Source organism: Protopterus annectens, chromosome 11.part0, assembly GCF_019279795.1.
Source record: "Protopterus annectens isolate FY-2018-M chromosome 11.part0, PAN1.0, whole genome shotgun sequence".
Taxonomy (NCBI): domain Eukaryota; kingdom Metazoa; phylum Chordata; order Ceratodontiformes; family Protopteridae; genus Protopterus; species Protopterus annectens.
In genome coordinates, this window is record NC_056745.1 from 1,557,146,473 (window position 1) to 1,557,159,850 (window position 13,378).

Consider the following 13,378-nt stretch of genomic DNA (forward strand, 5'->3'; position numbering starts at 1 on the left):
GAAAATGGGAATTATGGGAACAATACATGCAGAATAATGTTTTGGAGGAGGAAAGAAGTTTAAAAGAAGGCAAGATTTGAAGGAGCTATGTAGTGTTTGACGATGACTGGATAGATTATAAGCAATATGTAATGTTTGCAACTAAAACTATGGCAGTGTGGTTTGTTTCCATTTATATAAATGTATGATTGCCCATGTCACAAGTGATAATTTAATAAAGATGTTTTTGTTTTAAAAAAAAAATATTTATCTTTGCTATAGCTTGCATTTATTTTACTTTGAAGTGAGCTGAAAGATACATATTTGTTTTCAGGTGACAGTGTTGTGAATGTTGCACCTTGTCAGTTTGCAAATACCATTCTGACCTGAACTCTACCTTATCTTCAAATGGCAGTATCTTTCTTTACTGGTTCAAGATATTCTTTTGAAATGTCCCACTTTAATCCCTTGATAATCTCACTGTAATTTTGTTTTCTACAGACTAACAGTTTTTAGGGAACATAAAAGGATCTCAAATAATGTGTGTGTATGAATGTGTAAAATATGTGTATTTTGTTATAGCATATAAAATTAACTAATGTCAGTATTTTTGGTTCTCAGTTCTTAAGGACACACCAATAAAAGTCCAGTCCAACACAAAGGGACTCCGTCTGATAAAGTTTGCAGATGATTGCAAGTTGGGAGCCATTATTAATTCCCCAAGTCATGTTGGCGTCCTACAGAAAGGCCTCACTGAGACCAGTGACTGATGTCAGAACCATGGCCTTAAGTTCAATGCCAAAAAATGTGTCGTCATCCCCTTTGGGAAAAATCCAGTTCCCATGAACTACCACATCGATGGTAGTTCACTGAACACAGAAGGCATTATAAGAGGTCTGTGAACACAGGTTGACAGCAACCTCTCTTTTGACCACCACACTGACACTGTGGTCACAAAGTCCTTCTGTGTGGCACATCTCTTTACTAAGGGTTTTGCATCCAGGAAGAAATAGGTCATTGTCTCCCTCTACTCTTCCCTCATTGGGTCAGTCGTGGAGCACAATGTCCCATTTGGCATGTACCTCACTAGACAACTGCAACAACTGGAGAGGCTGCAAAAGTACCTCACAAAGAGGATCCTAGGCCTTGAACACTTGTCCTATATGGACAGACTCAAAAAAACTCCAACTGTTCTCTGTCTCATATCCCCTACTTAGATGTGATCTCTGCATGATTTATAAAGCCATGTCTGACCCAGCTCTGTTAGAAATGCTACATCTAAAGAAATACCAATCCTCCGCACCACATGCTCCAGAAACCTCAGCCTCATTACCACAATCAACAGAACTTGCTGGAGGGGACAGGTTCATAACCCAGAGACTGCTTATGCTATGGAATAGACTTCCCATGCATGTCAAACAGAGCACCTCATTGGCCCTCTTCAAGAGAAATTTTGATGAGTGGATGGGAAATAGAAAATTCACCCTGGGATCACTCCAGTGGCTCTACTCGACAGAGGCACTTGAAGCTAAGGTCGGGTGGCACAGTGCCAGGGTCATCTTATGGGCTAGGCTTGTAAAGGCTCCAGGGCCATTAGCCTAGTACGCACCTATGAACCTATTACCAACAGAGTGATCAGCTACAAAATGCACACAAAGCTCATATTCGGCCTCAAGGAATTTCATTGCAGCTCAAGACTGAATATTTAATTACTACTTTAGCTGAATAAAAACATAGCATTGTAGACGTCATTTTTACAAGTGAAAACAATGTTTTTTCTTATAAAATTATAAGATTTTTACTTTTGACATAATGAAAAGTTGTAGCAGTCTTCCAGACATTAGTTTAATCTGGGGTTTGAGTAGAGGTCACAAATCTCCCAGGTGTAACCAAAGTATATGTAGTGGAAGACTGCTGCAACAAACACCTTTTAAAAGTTAGATTTCCTTGCTGTAGCTAAGAGGCCATATGTCAGTTCCTCACTTTATTAAGGTACTTGAATACAAACTCATTCAAAAATGCCAGTTTGTCCCCAGTGACTTGCATCTTCATCCTGATTTGTTTATGGCAGCACTTGGACTGTAGGCCTCACACTATTTGCAGTAACAAAAAGTTGCTTTGGGTGGTGAAATAAAATGTTACTTCTCATCCAATGAAGATTTATTGCACATATATATGGACAGTCATTTCACTTGGCCTTCTGAATGTAGGTCAGACAAGTCCCCAGGTGAAAATTAGGTATAGTGGCAGATGGCTTGTTGCCACATATCTGTCCCCCTAAAGCAGTTTACAGTTTATAGTTAGAAAATCAGGGAATTGTAATACAATGTTTTGATATAAAACATAGGATACCATTCTACAGCAAAGGATTCCACTGCAGTTCAGTTCTGATTTACATGCCAGCACAATACCTTTGTCAATAGATGGAGTGTTCACCTCCCAGTATGTGCAATTAAAGAATTGTTGCTTTGGTTGGCAATTTGTTTTCAACTTCGTACAGTGAGGATACACATATACCATGTACTTTGGACATTAGTTTCACCTGTCATTGCACACAGTGGACAATTCTTCCCCATGTAGAAACTTGACTTAGTGCCAGATCTTGGTAACAAGAAACTCTCTGAAATGCTGGGTTTGCTAGCCGTATGTTTGAGGTCATGTTCCAGACCCTCTTAGTTTACTGTAAAGAAATCCAGAAATTCTGATAACATACTTTGGTATAAAACACACTCCCAGGATGTCACTGAACCTCAGTATTGATTTATATGCTAGCACAGTGCCTTTGGCAGTGTATGGAATGTATACTTTACCCATACATGCAATAGTAGAAATGTTCCTTTTGATGGCAAAGTAAAAAAAAAAATTATTTACTTCTGATGTAATGCTAACACAATAAGGACAATTTGGGATCCTTTGAGACACATATGTGTCTCACCAGCATTGTTCTGTTTATTTTGCAGGCAATGTTCATATCTCTGGATCTAGTGTTTCTGGTCCTGCTTGTTTTGTGGATGTGCAGAAGTTCCATCAGGGCTGGATCTAAGGATGCTTTATATGCCAAACACTATTCGCCTCTCAACAACCTGTAGGAGACTGAGTATAGAGACAGGGCTCTAAGGTGATCTATATAGAGCAATGAGTTAATACCTGGATTCTCTTGGTGAGGAACCACTTTGGGCATTCCAACTATTGCATATGCCTAGTCAGGTACACTCCAAATGTGGCAATTGTACTCAGTGATGGGTCTGATAAGGGCTGAATAGAGTGGTACTATAACTTCCTTGGACCTGGATGCCATACCCTTACTTATAGGTTGGGTAACCTAGAATGAATTTTCTTACTACCTTGGGTAAGTGTTGGTCAAAGCCAGACTACTGTCTAAATACTTTCTGAGATCTCTAACTACCATGTCAACTGTTAGGAGTATCTTATCAATGGAATGATTTGCTTGGGTGGATGTTTTACCAAAAGACACTATAATGCATTTCTTTGCATTGAGTTTTAATCCATGGCTTTGGCACCAGTCATTTGTCTGTTAGATCTCTTGCAGAATTAGTGTCATGGGGGCAATTTATGCTAGCTTCCAATTTTCAGTTGTTTATTTTATTTATTTAACATGTGTTAACCAGGAAAGTCTGACTTGGAAGAAAGCCAATTTTCAGCAGAGGTCTAGGGAGAAAGGCTCCAAATGCATGCAAACTTGGTGAGCCAGAGGCCCTTCACATTAGCTTTGACCTCCGAGAAGTAGATGCCAAACAGGAGTGGGCCCAGCACAGAGCCCTGTGGTACTCTGCTGGGGGCATGACATTCCTCTGACAAAACCAGACTTGGATGTGTCCAATGTCTATAGGTTATCAATGTCTGTGTTGATCATTTTCATGATAATTTATTCTATGGTTTGCATCTTAGACTAGTCAGAGTAATGGGTTTGTAGTTTCAGGAGTTGGTTAATAGTCCACCTTTGTGAGGGGGGGGGGGTAACCATTGCTATTCTACATTCCCTTGGTATGTAGCTTGTTTTGAGGCTGTAGTTGAAAAGTGACTCGAGGGTCCTGATAGGTTACGTTTCAGGATGTTTAGGAGGCAACCTAGGTTATTGTCAAGCCCCATTGAGGCTGTGTGTTCAGCCTTAGTGAGCACTGCTATGACTTGCTCCCTGCCAATACTTGGTGGGGTTGTGTTAGCAGGGATTACACAAGGAGTGTGGGGTGCAGGGGATGAAGTTTGAGTTGAATTTGTCTGCCAGTTAATTCATTATGTCACTCTGCTGAGTGAAGGTAGTACCATTTACTAGCAGTTCTGCACATTGTGGAGAAATGTTACCTTTGAGGTTTTGGACAAAACTGTAGAAGGCCTTGTGGTTGCCTTTAGCCTAGGAAGTAATGTTGACCTCATAACTGGCCTTATTGAATTTAATTAGTCCTCTTGTATGTCATTTTTATGACCATTGACTAAGGTATAAAATATGAACTGCCAGCCTTTCATAGTATTTTATTTTTGCTGCTGTGGTTTGCTATTTTATTTTTGCTATTTGCTCTTTACCAGCTGGGTTAAATTTGGACCTGAATGAACCATCTGCTGATGTATCATCTGCCTGGGCCCAGCATGTCACCAAAATGGTTGCAAGAAGAGGAGCCATCTTGCCGCAGGATATCTCCGTAACACCAGTTGGAACACCAGGTAATACTTAACACTTACTGAGCGTTTTTAGAGCTGTACATTGTGACTAAGAGCCATCTGTCATCGTGGATCAATTGTTAGGTAAAATAACATGTGAATGAAGAGAGTATGGCTTCAGGAAAGTTACATTATTAAAATACATGTGAGGTTATTCTGGTAGCTTTTTTTAGTTATCTCTGGGAAGCAGCATTTTATTTGCTTAGCTTCTTTTTGCTAACCAGTTGAATATAGAAGGTAAATTGATAGCTATTTTCTGTTGCAAATCCGGAAAGGATGTTGTATTAAAAGATAATTCAACAGTGGGCTGCATAGAGGGTGAATTAAATGCTCTTGCAGTACATATTGAGCAAGATACAAAGTAGGTAATCATGCCAGGCACCCAGCATTTGTTTTAAACATAACCCACTAGAAAAATACAGACAGAAAATACTGAAACACAGTATGATATCAAATACAGAGTGCCATTTTAGGGAAGGAAGAGCAGATGTATATTGAATGGCATACAGTAAAGCACTTGGTGTGGAGAAAGAGCAATTTGGCAGCATTTAAAGCTGAAGAATGCTTTACTGCGGCATGAGTATAGGCAGATAAACTTAAAAAACATATTAATGTGTCCACAAGAAGCTACTAGTAAATGAGAGTGGGTGTTGAAATGTTTGTTTTGGTTTCATTTATTTAAATGTGCTTCAGAGATCAGAGACTTAAAATTGCAGGCCAGCTTAAACTGGATAACAAATTGGTTAATGATTAGCTGAAGAATAGAAAATGGCACATTTTTATTACTTTGAGTTTCTTTTTCTCCTGTGTCTTCAGCTGCCATCAGCTCCTTTACTTTTAAAGGGCATTCATTTCATCCCACTGCAGGCTCAGGAGGAAAGAGCTTTTGTCATTTCATTCACCACCACCACCCACAGTAATGGAAGGGGTGAGGATCTTAGAAGGAAGAGTGTTATCCAAACAGCCATAGGAATATTTTGTCCAAATGTCCTAGCTCCACATCCTCTCAACAGCTGATAAGCACACATTTACTAACCATGCCAGATCCCTGCTCATATATACTAGTTCATTTGCACAACCCCAGCTGCAACATACTTTGCTTGGCAAGAGTGTGCTGTTCTCAGTTATGATGCTGCTTGTATTCTTCCCAGAATACACAGCACCTGGTGAGTGTTAGTAAAGCATTGGACCTAGCTGTCTCCTTCCGCCCCAGTATGGGCAAGCTGATGTTGGCTATTTAGTCCCACTCTCCATGGCCCATTCCTGCATTGCCCATGACAGAAATTGATTCTGAGTTAGTTAGGTCACCCAGACAGGGCTTCAGCCCTTTGTGCTGTGCAGCCTGCATGGAAAATTGGGTCTTGTACAATAAATGGAAAGGACATGTGGGGTGCTAAAGGGCTCCGTAGTAAGACCTCTTTTTGTTGATGTTTTTAGAAGTGGCTGTGCAAAGTAAGGATGGTTTCTCTTAAAAAAATTGAAATTGCCTTGAAATTGATAGAGTTGTAGTCTTTCCATAGAGACCAGGCAGAATATCAAGTGTATAAACATGAGGAGACACCGTAACAAAACATAGAAAATCCTTTCCTCTTCTCCTTCTCCAAGCATTGTGCGGTCTATGCTGTACTTCAATTATATTTCTGAAAAAAGTACTCTGGATGAAAGTGAATCTGCCAATGACCGATTCATTAGTCCTGAAATGCCAACAATGTTGTCTGTCCATGTTAAACATTGCATTTTTAGAGGTGGTCGCAGTGGTTTTAAATTTAACTTTACATAATTTGAGATGATAATAAAGGTGGTGCAAGAGATGCATCATCCCTCATGGAGAATACGAGGGCCTCTGACCCCACGTAAGCTACTCATTTGTTGCTTTTGAGCTCAGTTGTAGAGAGAATTTTACATTTATTTATTTATTTATTTATTTATTTTTGCAGCTTACTACAATACAGTTTTATGAGGAGTAGTGTATCCGTGAAATGTGTAAAATCATGTAAGTGGAGTAGAGAAAACTCAGTGCAGTACTTAGTCAGAAGGGAAAAGATTTTCCAATTTTTCTCTCAGTTGACTGCACAGGTCCCAGTAGGCCTTTGTCTTTTTGTCAGGAGACATCAAGGTAATGTTTATACTGATAAGGGTTAATTTGCAAAGGATATAAGAGAAGTTCCTCTGCTGTTCAGAAGCCGGCAGTGTGGGAGCTTAAACAGTGAAAAGAAGTCAGGCAGATGGCATCTTAACATCTCATCCTAAGGATAGTACCTCAAAAGTGAAGCACCATTACAATGCACTGTATTGTCTTTGTTGAAATATAAATTCAAGTACCTGGTGAGGTGATCAAAACCCCTTATCCTTCTGATATTCATGTATATGACCTTTCAGAAGCCAAAGTTTATAAGAACAGGCTCACCAAATAACATATTGTAGCGCATGTTCAGCATAAGACTTAGGAGGGACTAGATTGTCTGTTTCTCATGATGAGGTAGATGGTTGTATTGGTACATAAATCGTTAAAATCTTCCCTAGATCCCTGTCTAGTTTTGGAGACCCCAGCTTTGGATGATTACAGAGCAGGAATGGATAAGTAAAGTTATGCAAATTTGTAGGAACTAAAAGTGCTCCTTAAATAAATCATGGAATGTAAATAAAATTTGTTTACATATTCCATAAAATAGTAAATGAGGCACACTTGTAGAGTACTTTCCAGAGGGAAGTGCGCATGAAAATTAAAGTTCAAAAAGGAAACAAATTATAGAGTGATGTGAAAAAGTACTTCAGTAACCAGAAATATCCTTCCAGTCAAGTAACTGAGAGTGCAGCTGTACCTGTTCATGAGTTATGCACAAAAGTTTATGGGTAAGTAGGAAGTGGGTACAGTGCAGGAGTTCACTTCTGGATAGGATGGCAGACAATTACAGGATGCATGCATCCACACTCGCAGGCAGACTGCACACACAAACCTAGTAGCAAGTTAGAGCATCATGATATCTTTTGGAGGAATCCTAAGCTCACTGTGAAAACTTTTAGTTATGTACTCACCATAACTTCAGATGTTTGGGATCCATCTCGCCTACATTCTGAATGATGGGTTCGGAGCAGATCCCTCGGCTCCAACTCGGCACGCTTATGCTATAGAGCGAGGCCTCTTATTGGCTGAGCTTTCTTTATCCCAGGATGCACCACCACTAATCCCCCAGATCTTGTTTGTCCGCATTCATGCACACATGCACAGCTTGTTTATATAACATTGTTAGATGTTTCAGGATGAAACAACAGGATTCGGACCTTCTGATATCCTCTGATCTCCAAGGAAGGGGGAAGGAGGGTGGGTTATTAGGAATGTAGGCGAGATGGATCCCAAACATCTGAAGTTATGGTGAGTACATAACTAAAAGATGTTATGTGATCCGATCTCGCCTACATTCTGAATGATGGGACAGCGTCCCTAGCACCTAAATCCCGGGTGGCTCATTGGAAAACACTCCTGAGCACTGTGGAACCAAATGAAGCTCGTCCTCTAGATGCCACATCTAATTTGTAGTGAGAAATGAAAGTATGCGGGGAAGACCATGTAGCCGCAGCACAAATGTCACCAATAGCAAGCTTAGAATGAAATGCTACCGAAGTAGCCATAGCCCTTGTAGAATGAGCCTTGACAGCGGTGGAAAGCTCCTCGTTAGAAAAATATAAGCTTGAGTAATACAGTCCCTGATCCATTTGGCAATAGTGACCTTTGTGACTGCTTTGCCCAATTTGTTTTCTGCAAAGGACACAAATAACTGATCTGTATTCCTTGAATGTTTGGTCCTATCCAAATAAAAACGTAACTGCCTATGGACATCTAGTGTGTGGAAAATAAATTCCGCTTCATTGGAGTATTTTGGGAAAAACACTGGGAGCTCTAATGACTGTTGTAGGCATAAAGTAGAGCAGACTTTAGGAACAAAAGAAGGATTCGGTCTGAGGGAAACTCTGTCTGGATGAAAAACCAAGTACGGAGGTTTTACTGACAAAACTTGAAGTTCTGAAACCCTTCTGGCTGAAGTAATTGCCACTAGGAAAGCTGTCTTCCATGATAGAAACTTTAAATCACAGGTAGCTGCCGGTTCAAAGGGGGAAGAAGTCAAGGCATGTAATACTATATCGAGATCCCATGGAGGTGCAGGATGAGAAACTGGAGGTCTTAATAGAGCAGCACCTTTCAAGAAGGTCTTACACAACCTGTTGCTCATTAAAGGTGGGTCTATGGATTCATGAAAGTTAGAAATTGCTGCCAATTGTACTTTGATGGTAGAAACAGAAGAGCCTTGGTTGAAAAGAGAGGTTAGGAACTTGAGTACTTCTGCTACGGGAGTTGAAATGGGATCCAGGCCCCGGAGTTGAGCCCATATAGCAAATCTTTTCCATTTGCTAGAATAAAGTTTCTTCGTAGTCGACTTGTGGGCTGAAGACAATATGTGCACTACCTCTGGGTCTAGTGCATGTCTCCTGACTATGGTTGGAAGAGGAGGAGCCAGGCCGTCAATCTTAATGTGTGTAGGGACTGGCGTAGTAGTCCCGACTGATGAGTCAGTAGGTCTGGGATCTGGTCCAGGAACCATGGACCTTCCAGAGCATGTTTCCGAAGATAGGGAAACCAGACTTGACGAGGCCAGTAAGGAGCAATTAAGATCATCTTGCTCCCTAAGAGAGAAGCCTTCTGAATTACCTTGGGTAGTAGCGGAACTGGAGGGAAGGCATAAAGCAGGCCGGTGGGCCAAGGGTGGACTAACGCGTCCATAGGGCTCTTCCCCGGAGCCGGGGATAGGGAGAAAAAATCCTTGCACTTCGCATTCAGAGGAGTCCAACAAGGAACTCCCCCTTCGCTGAAAATCTGTCTTGTAATAGTTATGTTCAGAGACCACTCGTGAGGAGAGAGAATGGTCCTGCTCAACCTGTCGGCTACGACATTGGATTTGCCCGGTATGTGAGTTGCCACTAGGAAGCGATTGGTTGAGATTGCCCATTCCCAGACCCTCATCGCTTCTCTGTAAAGAGGATAGGATCTGGTCCCTCCCTGCTTGTTCAGGTACCAGACAACTGACATGTTGTCCGTGTGAACAGCAATTACGCCCTGAGGGAGGTAACAGTGAAGGGCTTGAAGGGACAGGAGTACTGCTCTCATCTCTAGGATGTTGATGTGGAGAGAGGTCTCTTCCGGATGCCATTTGCCCTGGACTGACCTGCCCAGGGAATGACCCCCCCACCCGTCTGGGAGGCGTCCGTGGTCAACGTGGCTGCCGGAGGAGGAAGAGCAAAGGGTCGACCCTGATCCAAATTGGAAGACACTAGCCACCAGGGAGGGGCTCGCCTCCAAGATTCTGTGATCCATATTAGATGATTGAGAGGGAGTTCCTGAAAGGACCATTGAGTTGAGAGAAGCCACTGGAGGATTCTCATGTGTAACCTTGCCAAGGGAACTAGCAGAACTGTGGCAGACATTGATCCCAATAGTTGCAAGACCATTCTGGCTGGGGCTTTGGACTTGGGGAGTAGGGCTCGTACCTGATTTTGTATGATCTGAATTCTGTCTGCAGGTAGATAGACCCGCATCTGGTTTGAATCTATCTCTGCCCCTATGAATTTTAACCTTTGAGATGGCCGTAACACAGACTTTGGCCAATTGAAGGTGATTCCTAGGGAATTATCCAGTGATATTGTGGCCTGCAGGCTCTGTAGAAGTAGATGCTTTGAGGTGGCAGTTAGAAGCCAGTCGTCTAGGTACGGAAACACCTGGAATCCTAGACTTCTCAAGTGAGCAGTCACTACTGCCAAGCATTTGGTGAACACCCTGGGGGCTGTGGTGAGACCAAAGGGCAGCGCACGAAACTGAAAATGACTGCTTCCTAGGCTGAAGCGCAAGTGTCTCCTGGACGTTTGATGTATTTTGATATGGTAATACGCGTCCTTGAGGTCTATGGAGCACATCCAAACACCTTTCTCCAACAATGGGAGAATGGTTTGTAAAGTGACCATTCGGAACTTGGACTTCTTGACTGAACGGTTTAGGTTGCTTAGGTCCAAAATGGGCCTCAAGTCCCCGGTCTTTTTTGGCACTAAAAAGAATCTTGAGTAAGTCCCTAATCCAATCTGGTCTGCGGGGACCGGTTGGATGGCTCCTTTTTGCAGCAGTTTTGAAATTTCTATGGCTGCGGTATCCCGTTGACTGGGCGGCGGGTCCGGGATTCTTTTGGACTGAGGGGGGGGACAACAGAATGGGATGGAGTAACCTCCGGCGATAATTCGAAGCACCCATCGGTCCTGAGTGATCCTTTTCCAGGCCTTTAGGTGCTTCGAAAAACAACCCCCGACTGGCTCCGGAGCAGCACAGCCGGGCAATCCTTCAGGGACTATGAAAAGTTGAGGAGCCACGAAAGGACTCGCGGTCTCCAGTGTTGCGGGGGCCTCTGCCGCCTCTGGGATGGCGTCTTCCTGATGAATTTCCCCCTCCTCTGCCTCTGGAGGGGGAACCTTCCTGCTGAGAGGAGTAAGACTTCTGCGATCTCCGGAACCACATCTTCCCTCCTCTTTTAGCCTTGGAATAAGGCCGAAAGGGAGTGGAAAATCGTGCCCCTACGGCAGTCAGAGTCTTACCCTCCTGTTCACAGCGGGTAAGTGTGTCTTTCACCTTGGGCCCAAACAGGGAGGACCCATCAAATGGGGCGTCGGCGAATGAAGACTTGAAGGCCTCCGCAAAATGACACAGGCGAAGCCAGGCTTGTCTCCGTAGCGCAATGCCTGTACCCGCCGCTCTACTCGCCCCCTCGGCCGCATACGAGATGAGCCTCATGGACGAGTTCGAGATGGATGACATCGTAGCCAGCTGAGATCCAACCGTCTGGGCCAGCTCCTCAGGCAGGTTACCTAAGAGGGTATCGGATAGCTCCTTAATCAGATCCCTCTGGAATCTCGTAAAGTGCGTTAGGTAGTTCAGAGACCTCAAAGTAAAAGCTGCTGAACTAAGGGTGCGCTTGCCGTACCTATCCATGCTCCTAGACTCCTTATTAGGAGGATGGATGGACGTAGAAGCCTCTGCTACATCCTGCTGTGTAGCAGATGCCACCACCATAGCATCCACAGCCACACCTTTTGTGAGGAACTCTTTATCTGGGGGTGCTGAAAGAAATTTGTTTGGATGAGCGGGCACCGGTTCCACAGAGTCTGGGTGTTCCCACGCCCTTCGACAGATCAAATCCAAGAGCTCGTCGAAGGGCGGAGACACCCAGGAGGCGGAGGGCTGAGCCCCGAAGGCCTTCAGGAACACCGACTCATCAGCAGAGGGAGGTTTGGACTGCCAGCCGCCTCATTGTTTTAGGGCTTCAAGGATGTCTGCAAAGGAGACATCATCCGAGGACGACTTGGGGGACCCCTCTGCATCATCGAGATCGGTGTCAGATGTCAAAGACTCATCAGGGGAGTCAACGTGCTTCCTCTTGCACGTTTTCTTCCTGGGAGGTTCATCCGAAGAGGCTTCAGAAGGACCTCCAGGAGGGGGAGAAACCCCAGCGGGGGTAACCTGAGGCCCAGGGGCTCTGCTGTCTGCTGACAGGGGAACTGCCAACCACCCAGTCTCCAAGAGTAGGGAAGGAGCTGGGGAAACTGTGGAGATGGCCAAAGAAGATTTGGCTAGAGCACTCCTCATAGCCCTGAAGGCGGGACCACCAGAATCCTGGGAAGGTCCCCCCGCCGTGGCCACGACAGTGGACGGTACTCCCGCCGCCGACACACCAAGAGGAAGACTTGGGACCGAAGGCATCAATCCCGAAGCCTCCCCCCCAGGGCCAAAGGAAGACGTCCGCGCACTGAACTCCGACCCAGGGGCCGGAGTCGGAGCAAGGGTCGGGTCTGACCCTAACACCTCCACTGGTTCCACCAACACCTGCTCCAACGGTGCCGAAGCTGTTGGAGGAGGAAGAACTGTAAGGGAGTGGACCATCGGCTCCGAAGCCAAATGGGCTGGAGCCGAAACCATCTTTTGGAACACCGGAGACTGGAAGAGTCGAAGGAGCACCCTGTCGATGTCCGAATCAGACATCCTGGAAGATCTCGAGGATACCGATCGGGCCCGAACCGATTTCTCCATCGGCTGCGAAGGGCCTGGGGACCGGCTCCGAAAGGATTCCACTATTATCGGCTCCGAGGAAGCCTTCACCAAAATTTCTCTCGGCTCCGATAAAGACTTCGGCTCCGAGGGGGAAGTGTCTGAGCCGATGACCCTTATTGGCTCCAATATCAGTGGAGCTGATGAGGATGACCTGCCTCTCGATGCTCCAGACCTCGGCTCCGAAACCAGAGGGGTCGAGGTAGGAGGCATCGAGGCAGACCGTTCCAACCTCGGCTCCGAAGTCCGTGGAGCCGATGGAGAAGTCTGCTTACCTTTTTTAGCTGTCGGCTCCAACTGACTGGTCGGAGCCGACACTTTCCTCTTCTTAGAAGGAGACGGAGAGGAAGATAAAGCCTCCTCAAAAGAAGGCTTGATTAATCCTCTAAGGATTAATTTGTTTTTCCTCTCCTGGAGGACTCGAGAGGAAAAAGCATGGCACACACTGCAGGATTCTTGGAGATGTTTGGCGCCAAGACAATAGACGCACGAGGAGTGGTCGTCCGTAATGGACATTTTAAACCCACACCTCGTGCACTTCTTAAAACCGGATGGTTTATGTTCCTTAGACATAGTTATGAAAAA

At 44.5% G+C, this 13,378-nt stretch overlaps 1 protein-coding gene across 1 annotated transcript in view; it reads left to right on the plus strand.

Annotated features, from left to right (window-relative positions):
* Positions 1-13,378, plus strand: part of SMO (smoothened, frizzled class receptor) — a 558,191-nt gene that overhangs the window by 509,758 nt on the left and 35,055 nt on the right. The window contains exon 11 of the mRNA XM_044088830.1: positions 4,525-4,659. Within this exon, the coding sequence (XP_043944765.1) occupies positions 4,525-4,659 (135 nt within the window). The remainder of the gene's footprint in view (positions 1-4,524; positions 4,660-13,378) is intronic.